This window comes from Dromiciops gliroides, chromosome 3 (assembly GCF_019393635.1).
Source record: "Dromiciops gliroides isolate mDroGli1 chromosome 3, mDroGli1.pri, whole genome shotgun sequence".
Lineage (NCBI taxonomy): Eukaryota > Metazoa > Chordata > Mammalia > Microbiotheria > Microbiotheriidae > Dromiciops > Dromiciops gliroides.
In genome coordinates, this window is record NC_057863.1 from 17,669,140 (window position 1) to 17,687,821 (window position 18,682).

At 42.0% G+C, this 18,682-nt stretch overlaps 1 protein-coding gene across 1 annotated transcript in view; it reads left to right on the plus strand.

Moving 5' to 3' along the window:
• The window catches only part of LEKR1 (leucine, glutamate and lysine rich 1), a 162,138-nt gene that overhangs the window by 112,779 nt on the left and 30,677 nt on the right, over positions 1 to 18,682 (plus strand). The window contains exon 7 of the mRNA XM_043996228.1: positions 12,067 to 12,148. Within this exon, the coding sequence (XP_043852163.1) occupies positions 12,067 to 12,148 (82 nt within the window). The remainder of the gene's footprint in view (positions 1 to 12,066; positions 12,149 to 18,682) is intronic.

Genomic DNA, 18,682 nt, shown 5'->3' on the forward strand with positions numbered 1-18,682 from the left:
ATAGTCTTCCCATTCTCTATTTGATAATAGAGCCTCTAGCACAGGACCTGACACGTAGAAGATGCTTAATGAAAACTTGCTTATTGATTTAGAAAAAGAATCTGTTGTCTGTGACTTCTGTTTGTTTTAGATGGAAAACTCAGTGAAGGAGAAACAGAGTTAGGAGAGAGATAAGAGACAGAGAGAGCCCATGTTTTAACAAAAAGAAAAAAAGAAGTCAGTGTTCTGGGCTGGTGGGGACTGAAAGAAAGTGCAAAGGGATTCTAGAGTTTGGGGGAATAATTCTGTCATTTGTGAGAGTGGAACGAGAAAGCAGCACCAGAGCAAAAGGACAAATAAAAGCAAATAGATGGAAAAACTGAGAAAGGAAAGATTCCTTTTTAAAAAATGAATCCCATGTGTGATTTCTGTCTTCCCCAGTGACATGCCTATGAACTAGGGGTCTATTTATCATCATCGTATTTCCACCGGGTAGCAAAATGTTATGGCATATTTGGGGGATTTAAGATCCAATAAATATTGCTCTGGTTTGTGTTCCAGCACAAGCCAAGTGAAATGAGAACATTCTCCATCTCAGTCATGCTTTTCTTTATCAGCCATACAGTCATTCTAATCTTTTTCTGCTTCAGTCAGGAATACTTGCTGTAATCATTCTGAAGAATGGGAACGCTTCTGACCGACCTTCCTTCCTTCCTCCCTCCCTCCCTCTTTTCTCTTTTTTTCTCTCTCCCCCTCGCTCTTTCCCCTTTTCTTTTTTTCTTTTCTTTCTTCCTTCCTCCCTCCCTCCCTCCTTCCCTCCTTTCCTTGTCAAGATCATACAACTAGAACAACTGCAAAATCCAAGTTTTTTGATACCCAGCCTGGTGCTTTTAATACACTGCCATGCTCGCTGGAGAATTGTCTTCTTATTTGTCATTTTCATTGTCACTGATATTGTCTCCTCCTCCTTCCTCTTCCTCCTCCTCTTCCTTCTCTTCCTTTCTCTTCTTTTTCCTTTTTGTTTTCTGTATTAATTTGTTCTATTTTGTTGTTGTTGTCATTGTTTAGAATACAGGTGATTCCAAATTCTAACATATATTTTAACCCCATTTAAATAATGTAAATGGCAGCTTTTCTCTTAATTTTATAATTTAATCTTGATTTGAAGAGAAAATAGTGGGAACAGAAATAAATTTTCCGATGAATGAAACCTTTCGTTTCTCTGTCTACATTTAGTTCCAGATGGTTATATAATTTTATGTTTGGTTCACACTGATGTAACTTCCAAAATAAGTGCCCCCCAATGCATAATTTTTCCCAATTGGCAATGCTCTTCTCAGAGGTCAGTGTGACCAGCAAATCAGTCAGCTTAACTTATTTCCCTTCCACCTGGTAGGGTAAAGTGCCCTTTAGTTTCTTTTTGTCAGCAGTCACAAATCACAAGAGGCAGAGTTCAGATAAATCACAGCAGTATTAAAATCCTTCCTTGAAATTCATTTGGCCAACTTTTCAGCTTTCCTTTTAAACCTGGGTCTGAACAGAAAACCTTTCTGTATTTTGTCTTGCAAGGCGACTTTTCAGTGGAGCAGATATGAATATAAGAATGTTTTTCTGAGGTAGTTTACCATTTTGCTTACACTGTGGTTAGTGGCCAGGCCCAGGAGGTAATAGGGGTGGGACTGAGAGGGAATAACTGGAATAAAATTTGGATGACCTAGGTTCTAGTTCTGCTTCTCCCTTAGCCCACAGACCTTGGGGAAGGCACTTAACATTTCTTTGCTTGTTTCCTCAACTTTTAAAGAATAAAAATAATAATTTCTCCCCCACCTCCAGCTCTTTGAAAACATGCTAATATGCTGCATGGATGTATACTGTTCTTGTACATTTTATCATGCATTTCCTGGGGAGAACATTTCCAAACCACATGATTATACTTAGAATGAAACAAACTAGAATTTCAACAAGGATCAATCATTCCTTAGGCTCAGAGAGGAGAACATGCATGACCTACGAGCTCCCTCTCTCCATCAACCTCCCCCATAATTACTTTCCTCTATTATTTTCTCTCCCTATCAGGTTTATCTCCTTATCTTTGGTTGGAAGAATGCTAGCAGCCACAGCATTCTTATCTGCTCTCAAAATAGGGTGCTAGAATCAGGGAGTAGTTATGATTCATTCAGGGGCTCCCCACAGCCTAGTCACTGGAGGAGAAAATAATGAGAGCAATGTGGTTAATGAGCCCAACACCCAGGCCTGGTTCTCTCCCCGCCGCCGCCCCACCCCCCCTGGAATTTCGTGATGTGAACCAAACAGCCATTGTGGTTCTCAACTGACCTGTATCAGATAGAAACTAACTGAGCCGGATTTCTGAATGAAGCCCTTTCTATTAGTCACCCTCACTCGGACCCTCCCACTGCCCCCCTCCTCCTTTTGCATCACCTGGTCTTTATTTTGTACATAGCTTGCATGGGCCTTTATTTGTGCATGTTTTTGTTTTCCCTAGTCGGTTCCTCATTCATTCCTTTTGTAGTATTCATAGATTACCTGCAAAGGCAGATTCAGTGTAGGAATTAACGTAGTGGACATAAAACACATGACTTTTTAGGACACATACGTGGTTAAAAAACTTTTCAAGTTCAGTTACAGTCACAATCAGGTAAACATGTACTTTGTTTCTTGTGTTGGCATGTTCTGTAAATGTTGGTTTTTGAAGGATAAGCTGACCTTTTGTTGGGGGGTGGGGAGTGGGAAGCATACTGAAAAAAGAAAGAAAGAAAGAAAGAAAGAAAGAAAGAAAGAAAGAAAGAAAGAAAGAAAGAAAGAAAGAAAGGAAGGAAGGAAGGAAGGAAGGAAGGAAGGAAGGAAGGAAGGAAGGAAGGAAGGAAGGAAGGAAGGAAGGAAGGAAGAAAGAAAGAAAGAAAGGAAGAAAGGAAGGAAGAAAGGAAGAAAGAAAGAAAGAAAGAAAGAAAGAAAGAAAGAAAGAAAGAAAGAAAGAAAGAAAGAAAGAAAGAAAGAAAGAAAGAAAGAAGGAAGGAAGGAAGGAAGGAAGGAAGGAAGGAAAGGAAGGAAGGAAGGAAGGAAGGAAGGAAGGAAGGAAGGAAGGAAGGAAGGAAGGAGAGAGAGGGAGGAGAGAGGGAGGAAGGAAGGAAAGAGAAAGAGAAAGGGAGAGAGAGAAAGAAAAAGAAAGAGAAGGGAGAGGTGGGGAGAGAGGGAGGAGAGAGAGGAAGGAAGGAAAAAGGGAAAGAGAGAGAAAGTGAAAGAAAGAAAAGAAAGAGAAAGAGAAAAAGAAAAAGAAAAGGAGGGAGGAAGGTCAGAAGTGTTCCCAAGAACAAATTGTACAATTTTTTTTTTTTTGGTGAGGCAATTGGGGTTAAATGACTTGCCCAAAGTCACACAGCTAGCAATTGTTAAGTGTCTGAGGCCAGATTTGAACTCAGATCCTCCTGAATCCAGGGCTGGTGCTCTATCCACTGCGCCACCTAAGCTGCCCCAAATCATACAATTTTTAATGGAAATAATGAGAACCCAGAGGAGGACAGGAAGAGCTGGTCACTTTCAGCACTGAGCCCTAACACCTCTGACAGCCCCCTTCCTCACTGTGAGCCCCTCCTTCTCTGAGGCCAGGACCAATCTGTCCTGCTCCAAATTTCTCCACTGCTTGTCCTGAGCCCAATCCATGTTATATGTCTACACTGACACTCTGTTACAGATGATTAATCAGGCACTAAACTCCTACCACGTGCAACAACTGCACTTGCTGGTAGGGATACAAACCCCCACAAAAAGAAACAATCGTGACGAATCTCAGCCCTTTATTCTTTTTCAGGAAACATGTACATGTATAAGGAGATACAGAAGAAAGAGAATAGACCCACATACATGAAATGTGGGGGGAGGGGGAAGAGGGTGTGTCTCAGCTGGGATTCTGAGTCCCAGCGGGAGGAAGAAGGGCACTCCGGGCTTGGAAGATGGCCAGGCGTATGTTGGAGAAACAGAGAGGCCAGTCTGAAAAACAAAAACATAGAGACCAGGAAGGGGAGGAATGAATGAATGATGACCCTTCAAAGATAGGCTTTTAAAGTCAGAGCTGATTATATTTGATCCTACAAACAAAAAGGATCCAATGAGAATTTCTTGAATAGCGAAGGGGCCAGGTCAGAATCTGTGCTTAAACAAAATCCTTTGGCACCTGTGTGGAGCATGGATCATGACGGCAGAGACTTGAAGCAGGGAGACCAATGAAGAGGACCAATGTTTCAAAGGGTGAGAGATGAGGAGGTCCTAAACTAAGGTGGGGAACGTCTTCAGTAGAGAAAACCTGATGTGGAGATAGAAATCATAAAATCTGGTAACTGATTCCATGGGAAGGGTAAGGGGTGAAGAGTTATACACAATACCAATAAGGCAGGTCTGTGTATCTGGAATGATCATGGTGCCCTGGAGAGCAAAAGGATTGTTGGGAAGAGGAATAGGCGGAAAGGTCATGAATTTTGCTTTGGATGCATTGAGTCTGAGATGTCTACTAGGCAGTAGATGCTTCAGGACTAGAGCTCAGTGGAGGGACGGGGGCTGGATTTATGAAAGGAGCAGTGGCCAATCTCTGATTCCATCAGAGAGTTATTGATGCCTTGTAAGATTATCATCAGGTTAACATCTTGTTAGCATGTTAATACCTCCTACCTTGGAGGGGGCCTCTCCCAACTCTGTTTTTAGCTATGAGCAACACTAGCAAGCTGGTGGGAAGATGTCTATAGGTCCTATATATAGGTCCTATAGCTCTCCCTGTCTGTAGATAAGGATGAAGGCATTTCTAAAAGCATACCAAACAAAATCATATAGCACATTAGAATATCTGTATAGGAGTGTGTGTGTGTGTGTGTGTGTGTGTGTGTGTGTGTGTGTAAGAGAAACTCAGTCTTTTGGGTGTGTATCACCTTGGACAGGCAGTGCGGTGAAGCCTATGTGGGATCCCATCTCTGAAAAAAATGTTTAAAATGCATAAAGCATATAGGATTATGAAGGAAATAAATTCTATCTAAATATAATGATCAAAATATCTTACACCCCTTGTTAAGAACCCCTGCCCTGGAGGGATAAAGAGACAACTTTCTCTGTACTGTGTCATTTTTCCCTAAGTGACCTTTGTCCCACACCCATCTCTGCCAACACCTGGATTTGCCACACCCACCAACGGATAAAACAATGCCTAGGTTTTCTTGGCTGTTGGAAGAAAGCTCCCTTAGGGTTAGGGTGAGTATTAAAAGAAGCCTTTCTTTGCCTCCTTTCTGACCTGGTCTTAGTCACTGAATGAGCATTGCCTTGGGTAAACTGAGATTTAGCTTAAAAGGCCAAGGGCTCCCTCTGCATCCAGGGCCTCCTCCAGTCATCCTGATGTTTTTATTGCCATTGGACCCAGAGGGCTCTGGAGAGTGAGACTAGTGACTTTGCACAGCCCTCCTTCACTTAATTCAGTGCAAGTCACAACATCTGTCCCAGTCCTCTTCAGAACCAAGGACAAACAATAGTGACTTTCCCTCCCCTAGGGCTTCACCTTGGGTATTTTTTGTATCTTCTCTCTACTTAGTGTCAAAAATTATCAACCTTCTCCCTGCTCCTTTCTATTCCACTCTGTTCTGCCCCCACTGCTCTCCCATAGTTATCTTTTTTATCCTGAACATTCCCAATATATCTTAAAGGGAGGGAAAACTTCCCTTATTGAATAAAAATACAAGTCTAAAGTACTGAGAGCAGTACCAGAATCAATGAGGGCATATCATTCCTGTGAGGACAATTATTTTTAAAATGACTATTATCTTTTTACTCATAGAGGAAATGAAGATGAGTGGTTTAAAAAATGGCTTGCCCAGGGTCACAGAAAGTCAGCGATAGATCTGAAAATAGAATCCAGGTTTCCTGACTTCTTATCCATGATATTTTAGGTTATATGACTTCCTTTGTATTGTTTGAGATCACATTGGGTTAGATTAACAGCATTATGATGAAAAAATGGGACATTTAAAAGTATTTTATGACAAAAATCTCTGAACTAAAAGTTTGATTACAAAGGTCATGAAATAATATAAACTGTTCATACACAAACACTCTCACACACAGATTCCCAGACATCTCCTTTCCATGACTGAACCCTACTTGGTCCTCCATAACTTTCTGGTGTTAGTATGACTACATCTGAAATTCTCATTTTTTTTTTAGTCTCCTCTGACATTATGCAGAAAATGTTAAGGGAATCTCCAAGAATACTTGTTTCAGCAGATGTGAATCAGACCTTGCAGAGAGATTCCTTAAAATGAAAAGAATTATGAGTGTCTGTATTAGCTTTGTAGAATAAGTTTGTGAAAGTACCTTAATCTGTGATTGAGATTTTTGAATGCTCATCAAAGTGCTTCCTTCCATTATCAGCCTTTTGTGACAACTGAAAAGGTTTCTCTTTGAATGTTCATTTGTGTATTTTAGGCAAGCCATCCTTTTATACAGGGTAGAGAATTCATTAGGTACAATTACAAAGCAACGATAACAACAAAAAAGTTTCAAAGAGTGAAACTCCTGGCCCAACAATACTATGGTACATAACTGGGTCACGTGGAGTGTTCAATCTAGGACCCTTGGGCTAAGATTGTCATCTTCAGTCTTTGAATTTGAATGATTCTCATTAAGCCTTTCCCCCTAGTTGTCAACACCTTCGGTTATGCCCAGTTACTTAGAATACCTTACATTAATGAACTGCTTTTGGGAAGTGGGGAGGATTTCATTCACTCTTTCTCCAGAAGGGGCCCTTGGAATCTAGACTGAGGCACACACAGGGTCAGTTCTGGGGGAGCTCAGCCCCTGATGGTCAGGTTAGGTTAGGATCCCTGTTCTTAAGCTTTTTAGCTGATCGCTACTCTGAGTGTGGCTCCACAATATTCTAATTATTCCTTTCTGGCTCTTTGCAGTATTTTCTCCTTGACCAGGGAGCTCTGGAATTTGGCTATAATATTCCTGGGAGTTTTCATTTTGGGATCTTTTTCAGAAGGTTATTGGTAAATTATTTCATTTTCTACTTTGCCTTTTGGTTCTATGATAACTGGGCAGTTTTCCTTTATAATTTCTTGAAATACGGTGTTAGGCTCTTTTTTTGATCATGGGTTTCAGGAAGTCCAATAATGCTTAAATTATTTCTCCTTGATCTATTTTCCAAGTTAGTTTTTCTGATGAGATATTTCATATTTTCTCCTATCTTTTCAGTCTTTGATTTGGCCTTTGTTTCTTGATGTCTCATGGAGTTAGTAATTTCTATCTGATTGATTTTAATTCTTAAGGAGTTGTTTTCTTCAGTGAACTTTTGCATCTTTTACTAAACTATTAATTCCCTTTTGTAATCTCTTGCATTGCTTTCACACACACACACACACACACACACACACACGTTTTTTCTCTACATCTCTTCTATTATTAAAAAAATTTTTTTTTGCTCTCTTAAAAAAATCTTTCTTTAGCTCTTCTAGGAATTGTTATATGGCTTGGGTCCCATCTGCATTTTTCTTTGAGGCATTGCTTGTAAATATTTTCAAATCATTATCTTCTAAGTTTGTGTCTTGAGCTTCACTGTCTTCCTAGAAACTTTGTCATCAGTTTTTTTGTGGGGAGGGCGTTGTTTGCTCATTTTTCCAACTTATTTCTTAACTGTGGACTTTAAGTTAGAGTTGGGTTCTGCTCACCTCTGGGAAGGGATAAGAAGAAGCCTGAGCTTCTGAGGCTACTGTGGCCTGTAGGTTTTCAGTGCTTCCAAGGTGCTTTGATTCAAGGAGAGTTCTGGTCACCATCTCCCTCCTTTGCTCTCTGGTCCTTACTCAGGTATGACTTCTTCGCCCTCATGATCACAGATGGAAAAACCTACTCCTCTCAGCCATGGTGCTACCAGTGCTGGTAATGGGCTTTCAAACGGCAACCCACCTTGCAGCCAGTGCAGATCTGTAAGATCTGTCCATCCAGGAGCTTAGTTCCCCTTTCTGCCCTTAATCTCATAATGACAGTTTAGGCCTCTTTTTTTTTTGCCTTTCTTTATTTCTACTATGACCATATAATTCCATTTATTGCTCCTAGTTTACACAAGTTTTAAACCTTCCTTTTCTTCTCTCCGGTTGCTTTCACTATTTTTTTTACATTTCCTCCAAACCCTCAGTGACAATGAATCTGGAATTCTTCTCTTCCATATATCACAGATTTTCAATGTTTTTTTCAGTGCTTTCTTTACCCAGGAAGTTTTCAGCTTAAAGTTCCCCTCTCACCTTAAAAGTTTTATTGTGCATTTCCTAAAAGTATATCTTTCCAAAAAATAAAAGTGAAGTTTTATATTTGTCTCTAAAATAATTCCCCAGATGAGTACCTTTTGTATTTGTAGTTTCGAGAAACTGTTCAGAATCACAGGATTCTTTTAAATGACTAATTACCAAAAATCAGATGATGATGAAATGCTCTCCAGCTCGCAGCTGTTTGCGTGTGAAGAGAGGCTAAGAGCTCCTTTTTGTCTTTTTCATTTTAAATCATTTGCTTCTTATTTAATATCTGCAAAGAAAGCAGTCACAGCGCAGTAGAATTTGCTGTTGTAAGTTTTGGATTGTTTCCATGTGTTCCGCCTTGCATCTGCTTGGTGTTTAAAGCCAACGTTTCCTTTCTTTCTGTAGGCATTCAGGGCCATTTGCCTCATAATCCAATGTCATGCTGAATGATGGGAAATTAAAGTTGAATTTGTTTAGCTTTGGAGAAGGACACCCCAGAACAATACGCTTGTTTAAGGATTCCTAACAGCAAAACTGAAGGAGCTGCCTTGTGCAGGTGGTTTAATGTTTTATGCGCAGCCTGCCCACGTGCCTTTATTTATTAAGAGAAAGGACAGAACCAGGGGAGCTCATTGCTTTATTACAAGAATACACAATAACTGCTGATATGTACCTGTTCCCAAGAGGCCACACTGCCTGATTTTGACTATCCCGGTGATGGGAAAATAAAACCAAAGACTATGTCACCGTAAAAGAATAGGACCGGCTCTCTGCCCGCATGTTTTCCTATTAGGATTTATCTACGGCAAATATTTCAAAGTTTTTGTGTCAGCTCTTCTGGTAGTGACATTGATTCCTTTGTTGACGTTATTATAATTTCCATGTACTCTTGCTCCAGATTCCATCTCTTCAGGATCCCTTCCTTCCTTTTAAACTAAAATACTTAATGACCACGGCCCTCTCGTCATCTCTCCCTCCCCATCCAGACTTTGGTTAGGGGTAAGCCAGATAAGCCACACGCTTGTAGGCTTCAGTGATGGGCTCCACGTGGATCTGTTGTAAGTAAGAGAGCGGGATATGAGCAAGATAAAGGAATGGGCAGACTCCTTTTAAGCTGGGGCTTCGGGACGTAGTCGTTTCATTATTTTGTTTGAAATATGTTAATTCAGAGATCACCAAGTGCTGCAGCCATTTAAAAAAAGTCTAAATTACCGCGAATTACCTACCTGCATTTCCAGGCAGGCTACAACCGGGCATCATAGCGTTTAGAGCCGGAAAAAGAGCTTCGAGGTTCCCTTGTACAAAGCTAGCATTGATTTCGAACTGATCGAATCGGATGGGCTTTTTCCAGCCTCCCTCCTTCTTCATCTTCCTCTTGTATTTGGCGCTGCTGTCCAGCCTTTTGTCTTGCGTGCTCCGTGCTCTGTCTTCCTTCAGTTTTGTAACGCAGTGGTTCGTCTTTCTCCTCCCAAGTCTCCATTCACTCCTTCTGGGACCTCCTTCCTCATTGATAGCATATCTCCTGAGGGTAGGGATCGTCTCTTCTGGGCATCCTTCTTTTCTCTCTCTATCACTTTCAATTGGTTACCTCATCAGCATCAATCTTCGTCTCTCCGCAGAGAACATCAGGTTTATACATCCCATCCCTGTCTCTCACTTGAGTCCGGGCTGTGCATGGACAACTTCCTATGGGATATCACCTGGAGGTCAGTTGATATCTAAAACTTGACACAGCCAGAACAGAACTTATTCCTCTGTCTCCCCCCCCCACACACACACACCTCCACAATGCAAATCCACTCCCTCCTCCTGGAGCTGTTTGCCATTTCCTTCTCCAGTTCCTTTTACAGATGAGGAAATTGAGGTAAACGGGGTGAAGGGACTTGCCCAGGGTCTTGAAGCTAGGAAGTGTCTGAGACCAGATTTGAACTCAGGAAGATGAGTCTTCCCTTTTCCCAGGCCCAGCGCTCTCTCCACCAAGCCACCTAGCTGCCCATACTATTGTTAGTAAGCATTAAAAATTATTCTGAAGTATTTTTCCTGGAACGGTTCCTCCCAAGTGTTTTTTGTTTTACCAGTGGGGGAAAAGTTTGGACACTACTGGCATCGACTCTGATAATTCACCCTTTTGGACATGTTACTTCTGTACCTCTGCTATGGCTGCCTAATGTGAGTGTGTTTGGTTGCCTATGAGAGACTGGGCAGCAGGGACCTTGCAGCCCATTTCTGTCCTAATCAATCATAGCATCTTGCAGATATTCTGTTCAGAGTAAACCTTCTGAATGATTGTTAACCATATCTCAGCAACAAGCCTGGAAAAAATCTCCATTCAACTGAGAGGCTGCTCCCAACATTTATTTTCATAAACCCAATGCCCATTTACTGAGTTCCTGTGGCACAAGACATTGTCACAGGCATCGTGAAGGATCTCAGAAGGAGTAAGGCAAAAATCACTAAGTGATGAGGGCCACCCCCCTCATGAAACAGAAAGGCAATGGCATGTGACTTCTTCATAAGCAAAGTCTCTTGGCATGGGAACCATGCCCTTTGTATCTTTGTAGGCCCCTCAGAACCAGGCCTTTATGTGAAAAGCAGAAGGTAATGAAGTTATTTATTCACAGTAGTAATGTCTGGTGGGTCGAGAGGGTGCCTGGTGACATAGCAGGAGCTTGGTAAATGTTTGTTAAATGAATTTATTGAATGCCTATCACTGCCAAGATGCCCAAGTCAGATGCTGGACTGCCTGATAACATTGGTACTTGAGATGGGCCTGGGGATAGGGGACAAAAGTGGGCAAATAGTGGTATACACTCATTAAGTCAACAAGTATTTGTCCATTAACCAAATTCCCTATGCCAGGCACCACCATGGACAAAAGTGAAATAGCCCCTGCTCTTGGTGGTGGGGGCAGGGGTGGGGGTGGGGGCAACCAACATGTACTTGGATACATATACATGAATACAAAGTATTGGGAGGCAGCTGGGTGGGTTAGTGGATAGAGTACCCCATATGGAGTCAAGATGACCTAAGTTCAAATTTGACTTCAGATATTCCCTAAACTATGTCACTCTGGACAAGTCATTAAACTCTGATTGCCTCAGTTTCCTCAATTGTCAAATGGGGATAACAATAGCACTGATCTCCCAAGTTTTTTGTGAAATTCAAATGAGATAATATTTGTAAAGTGCTTAGCACTGTCTGACACTTAGTAGGCCCTTAATATATCCTTCTTCCCTTCCCTTCCCCCTATATTTTGGGGGTGAGAGAGAATACTTGCAACAGGGGAGATCCCAATAGACCTCCCATGGGGGATGAACTTAGGATCATCCTTGAGTGAAGCTGGAGATTCAGGGAGGAGGAGGTGGGTTCGTGCATTCCTGGCTTGGGGGCCAGCCTCCTTGAAGGCAAGGGTTGAGCAAACAGAAGGTCCTACGTGAGGAAGAACAAGTCAGCTAGTCTGTCTGGAATGTTGAGGAAGGGGGAGGCCAGCATTCACTGAGCTGACTCAGAGGCCTTTCTAGTTTATCCCAGAAGCACAAAGGACCCCTGCAGCAAGGCCAGGACTTTGCATTAGGAGCAGCCGCTTGACAGCTGTCCAGAGGATGGGGAGGCACATGGAGGAGGCCAGGAGGCCAAGGCCATCCTCCAGGCCAGAAACAATGAAGGCCTGGGAAAAAAAAACACTCAAACCAAACAAACCCTTTAACTAGGACCCAGTTGATCTGAGTGCAAGTCTTTTGATGCAGGCAGAAAACTCTGGGCAGCCCGATGAAAACCCAAGTGCCCTGGATCTATTTTGTCATTTCAGATTTACAAAGTCAAATAGAGGCCACAGGACTGAAGCTTCAGAAAGCAGCCAATGAAGCTGACCAGTACAAAGAAATGCTCATGCAAGTACTTTCCCATTTTAAAAATGACCCGGTTACCCAGCACCCAGGGCAAAAGAATGTGCCACCAGAGGGTGGCTGGTCAGAACACGTGAGCTGCCAGGCAGGGCTCAGAAGCTTCAGGCAGGATGCCAGCTGCCTGGCTGAGGTCGACTGCAGAGAAGGGAGGAAGGGCAAGTTTTCCCATCTAAAGTCGAGGTCACAGGACCTCTTGTAAGCATGAGAAATGGAGTTTCCACATTTTGAGGAGACCAGACCTGGTGAGGAAAGCCCCACCGCCCCCACAGGTCCCCAGTTACTTCCCCACACAGCTTAGAGACAGGCGTTAGAAACAGAAGTGACTCGCCTAGGGTCATACAGCCAGTACACAGCAGAGTCAGGACTTGAACTCAAGCCTTCTTTTTCAGACAGTTTTTTTCCCTCCCTGTTTACATATTGAACTAATTGCTTAAAAGCAATTCCTTAATGAGATATCCTGTATCCCATGATGCCTTTCCTACCCTATCCTGTCCTTAGAGAACTGCTCACATGGTTAAATTCTTTCTTAAAATTACTTCTAATGCAAGGAGTCTCAATAGTAATAATAGTAATAATAATAGCATTTACATAGCACTTTAAAGTTTGCAAACCGCATTACATGTTAACTCAATTTGATCCTCACAACAGCCCTGGGAGGGAGGTACACATAGTACCCCCATTTTACAGGTGAGAAAATTGATGCACAGAGAGGTTAAGGACTTGCCCAGGGTCACACAGCTTGGGAGTCCCTGGGTCAGGATTCAAGCTCCAATCTTGGGAGTTTGCTTCTCTTTTTTTAGTAAGAAATATACAAATCTTCTAAAACCAAACAACAAGGGATGAAAAACCCTGCCCAATTGCATCCTCCTCCTATAACTCTGTATGAATTTAGATTTATTTTGGCAATCTTAATGAGTTTTCAGTATGCCTTCAGGACATTCATCATTTTCTGCTCCCAGACAAGGATTTCTGTAGAGTCTTTGACAAGAAACAAGGTTTACTTTATGGTATATTTGGTAGCTGTAATCTTCAGTTCCTGTATTCAGAGAGAAGGATCATAACAAATTACAAATATTTAGAACGCTTAGCAACAAAACATTTGTTTTGGTAAGATTGTTACCCAAAAGAAGACTCCATCTAATATGTTACTTAATAATCCAAGGCATATTATAGAACTCCCTAAATAGAGCTAGATTATTTTTAGCAAAATAATTTCTCTTACAATGCATAGACATATGAACCGAATTGCTATGGAATGGCTCCCTTAGTAACCAGAAATTACTGAGCTGTGGAAGCCAAGTTGACCTAGTCTTGCAGCACCTTGGTTGCTTATTCTGGCTTCCCCAGGGAGCAGGTTACTGAAAAATGGTGAGTTTGGTGTGTCCGTCTGCCTTTGGCCTGGCCGGGTGACTGAGGGCCCTTCTGGGTCAGCTCTCTTGGCCCTGCAGGCTCAGCCTTTGGAGCCATTGACCGGCTTGTCTCCTGCAACTCTCCTGTGGCCAAGGGAAGCGTAGCCTCTGTAAAGACCATGCACCTGATTTCTCTGACCTTTCACTGCCAATGCCACAGCAGTGACCTAGGATGCTGGGCTGCTTTACTCTCTTTGTTCTACTGCTTTGGGGAAATCTGGAGTCTTCACTGGATTCTCTGAAGTTGGAAAATAGACAGCAGCAGGTTCCTTGCATTTTTAGACTTTGCCTCTTCTTTTTTCTTTCATTCTTTCTTTTTTGGTGGCACCGATGCAGCCTCTTGCTTGTTAAGTGGTGGGAAGATCTGGGTCTTACACTGCCTCTTCTACTTACTGGCTGTGTGACTCTGGGCGGGTCATTTCACCTCTTACTGCCCTCGGCAATTCTCTGAGTACCTGTTGTATAAAAAATACAGGCCTTCAGTGGAATTTCCTTATCCAGGAGTTCCCTATGCCAATGAGATCACAAACTCAGTCCTCCTCCCCTCTGTCATATGAATAACTGAGCATGAAGGGAGGGACAGGAATCTGGAGCAAGAAGAGCAAGGTGAATTGGCAGCCAGTAAGATGTTCAGAGGCCATGTGGTACAGTGGTTAGGATGCTGGCCTTGAAGTCATTGAGACCTGGATTCAAATCCTGCCTCATATACTTATTAGCTGTTTGACCCTGGGAAAGTTACTTCCCCATTTTCTGTGGCTCATTTCCCTCATTTGTAAATTGAGTGGGTTGAGCTTGATGGCCTCTGAGGATGAGCTCTGAGCCAATAATCCCTGGTGCCGCTGAACATTTGCATGGGTGAGCTGTGCTTGGTGTTCCTCCCTCCCTTTTCTGTGTCAAGGTGATGGATTTAATGTAGTCACAGTATCAAAGCGGGTCAAAATAAATGGTTTGTCAACTGCATAGCTGCTGATTTTGTTTTTTACAAAGGTTTCCAGGAAAAGCATTTGAAATGCAGCGATTTCAGTATGCTCTCTGAAAGCATATTCTTCTGTTAAGAACTCTCAGTATACCGCTGAGCTATTGAGATATGATTGTTTGATATTACATTGCCTGCTCTGGAGAGTTTATGCTGAGATTCCCCACCAGTTGGGATTCATTATGGGGTATGCCAAGACCAGCTCTGGAAAAGTCAAGGGAGAAAAGATTATCAAGACAATGTTTTTTTGTTCTTATGTAGTCCCTTACCAAGGTACCAAATGTTGGCAAGGGCAGCTCCCAAAGAATAGCTCTCAAATGATTTGGAATTAGCTTGTCAGCTGTTTACAAATGGGTGTTTCCAAGGTGATCACAGACAGTTTCTTCTCTTATCTGATTAACTTACTTATTTGCATAGCCAAGCCTTTTTTTCTAGTTAGAACAAAGATAAATTTCAGTGCCTGGTCTAAATCGTTGCAAATTATTAATAAATAATAAGATTTTACTGTGTTTTCCTCTGGTTGTCCTGATTGTTTCTGAAAGATTCACAAACGTAATTTTCAGAAAAATATAATCAAAAAGTGAATTTGGGGGTTTGGTCACTTAAAGTTTTCCAAGTGGCAGGAACATCAGAGTTGAATAAATGAATGAATGAATGAATGAGAAAGCAATTATGAAGTGTTTTCTATGTGTCAGGCACTTTGCTACATGCTAGGATTGCAAGTGCCAAAGTGAAGCCCTTTGTTTATATTCTTTAAGGTGAAACCACACTTTCAGGGGAGCTCTGATCTGGAGTCATAGCAATTGTGAGTTGGTCCATAGGGTGGCCAATTGACGTACCCTTCCAGAAGCAATTACAGATTTTATTTGATTACTGTGTTGAGGAGGACTGTAATAGAAATATTAAATACGAATCTGTTTCACTGGGGTAATCATGCCAGCCTCTTCAACCTGGGTATTCACCAAGCCCTCTTGTTGCTGTGCTTGGCGATCTCAGGAACTCATTTGACTTATTATCTCGGTGTGGAGTGAACCCCTTAGGCTTTGTTGACACCTCTCTTCCACCTTCTCCCCAAAGCTCTTTCTATTTGACTCTGCGTTCTATCCAATGGCCTGCCAACACCTCAACCCCAACACGTATGAAACTGATCTCATGATCTTTCCCCTAAATTTGACTGTCACCATCATTTCTCCGCACCATCCCCACCATATTCACAGTTGGGCACAACCTTGAAGTCACTTCTGGCTCCTTTATCCCACATGTCCAATCCATATATCCTCCAGTATACTCCAGGGCAGTCCCTCTTCTCACACAGACTGTTTTCAGAGCCTCACAACTGCTCTTCCTGCTTTCTGGCTTTCCTTGTCATTGACCAGAATGCTACCTAATGATTATGTCACTCCTCTACTCACTGTCTTCTCATTATCTAGCAAAATAAAATGTGTATCAGCCTACACATAAATAATTGTCTTCTGCTGCTGCCTTTTGTATGGTGTTGCATGTTCCAAGCCAGATTGACCCACCCTGTTTCCTGTTCTCTACCCTTTGCCATTCCTATGCCTTCATTTTTCTCCCCATTATTTATTTTTAGAGTAGCTTCTCTTACCTCATCCCCTTGGCATCCATTCTTTTAAGACCCAAATCAGATGTCACCTGTCCTGTTAGACCTTCCCTGACCCTTCTAGATGAAACAAATCTATTTTTCCTCAAATTTCTTATAGCACTTTGCCAAGTTCAAACCAGATGAATTAGGATTGGAATAGACCATGGTAGTCATGAGTCCAACTCCTACTCTCTAAGGAAGCCCTCCTAGGAAATACCCAACAAGAAGTCAGCCAGCTTCTGCTTGAAGACCCCCAATCAAGGGGGACTCATTACCTACCACCGAAGCCTAGTGCATTTCTGGACAGCTCTAATCATGAAGGACGTTTTCATGACACCAAGTTCAACTTTTCATCTTTGCAATTTCTACATTGGCCCCAATTTTCCCCTGAGTTCAGCCAGAATAGGACAGTTCATCAATTATATGAGGATAGACATGTTTCCTCTAATACCTTCAATTGATCCTCATGTGATGTTCTCTAGACCCTTCAGTCAGTCAGTGAGCATTTATTAAGCACCTACTATGTACCAGGAACCATGATAAGCATTGATGATACACAGACAGTTCCTGCTTTCAAAGAGCTCACAGTTCAATGGTGAAACAACATGTGAACAACTCTGTTTAAAAAAATTAAAAAGCTATAGAAGGTAGACATTGGAAAGTGAATGCGGGGTCACAAAGAATTTGGTCACAGTAAAAGGTGTGGCCTATTTTATATACCTTTATATCTGGGATCACATAAAAATGTCTTGGGTGAAAAGGGGTCATGAGTGGAAAAAGTTTCAGAAGCCCTGGTCTAGGGCATTCACCAAGCTAATTGTCATCCTGTGAATTCTCTTTAGCATGTCAATGTCCTTCCTAAAGTTTAACACTGAGAACTGGACACAACATTCCAGAAGTGGTCTAACCAAGGCAAAACCAAAGGACACCATCACCCATCTATTCTGGGAAACTTTGCTTCCCTTAACATGCCCCAAGATCCCTTGGACTTTGGGCCTCCTGCACCACGCCGTCAGCTCAGATGGAAAAAAAAAACACTAGCTTCTCAAACTTCTCTCTAACCGTGCCTCTCTTCCCATGTGTGTGTCACCCAAGTGTAAAACCTCATTCACCTCTAGTAACTTTCATTTCAATAGATTTGGGCCGGGGCAGCTAGGTGGCGTAGTGGATAAAGCACTGGCCCTGGATTCAGGAGGACCTGAATTCAAGTCTGGCCTCAGACATTTGACACTAGCTGTGTGACCCTAGGCAAGTCACTTAACCCTCATTGCCCTGGAAAAACAAAAAACAAAAACCAAAACAAACAAATAGATTTGGGCCAATGCTCTAGCTGGGCATGATATGAAAAATATATATTTTAAAAATTCTGATCATAACAAACCCTAGGATGAATATGCAGTAGAAGAGAAACAACAATATTAGACATGAAATCACAAATATCATATACAGCTCACTTTTCTTTTTAAGTATATAACAAATTCAATATTTAATTTTTAAATCTGTTCTACTTGTCTGGCCTTCTTGTTATTCTTTGTTGCATTCAAAGAAGCTTAATGATCCTCTTTCCTTTCTTTCCTCTATCTTCTTAACTTCTTTCTTCCATTCTTTGTTCCTCCCTCCCTCCCTTCCTTCCTTTCTTCCTTGGCAACCTTATACATGCCTCCCCCCTCTAATTGAGAAAAATGTAAAACAAAATCTTTGTAACAAATATGCAGTCAGACAAAAAGAATTCCCAAATTGGTCATGTCCAGAAAGCACTGATTTCACTCTGCACCCTGTAACCAACCCTTCTGTCAAGCAGTAGATAGTGGGCTTCATCATGACTCCTCTGGAATCATGATTGATCACTGCAATACATCTTCGCAATGTTGTTAGTGTACAAATTATTCTCTGGATTTTGTTCCCTTCACTGCCAGTCACAATCTTTTATGGATCTCTTGTCTTATTATGTTGTGTTTGCCAGCTCTCCCAGCCTTGTCTCAGCTGCAAATCCAATCAGCAACTAGGCCTTTATCACTGAAGTCATTGATAAAAAGGGTTTACAACACAGAGACCCGCAGAGTCTCCTTTGCCCCCATCATTCTCTATCATGTGTTGTGTCATACTTACTTGTAAACAGGGATATCAGCATTATGCCCTTAGCCCAGAGCCTTGCTCGGGGCAGGCAGGCACTTAGTGAATGATCGGTGGGTTGAACCTTTTGAGAAATTATCTATATAAAATTGACATTTCCTTTTTATAATCCTGGGCCTGCTTCAACTAATGTGAAAGTCTTTGTTTTTGAATACTTAAAAATACCTTGGAAAACACACCATTCATATAGTTCAGAAAAGTTTGTAGCCAGTAAGTTCTTGAGAAGTCACAAGGTTAGCTCCTCTCTAGGAAAGAAAAGACCACGACACAGTGTCTATGAGATGGAATCCTGGGTTATGGAAACAGCTGGGAAGAGTAGAAACCCTTTCTTAGAGCTCAGTTCAGCAGTGCCCCGGCAGATAAGCAGCAAAGATGAAACTGAGCCTTCCAGCCAGCCG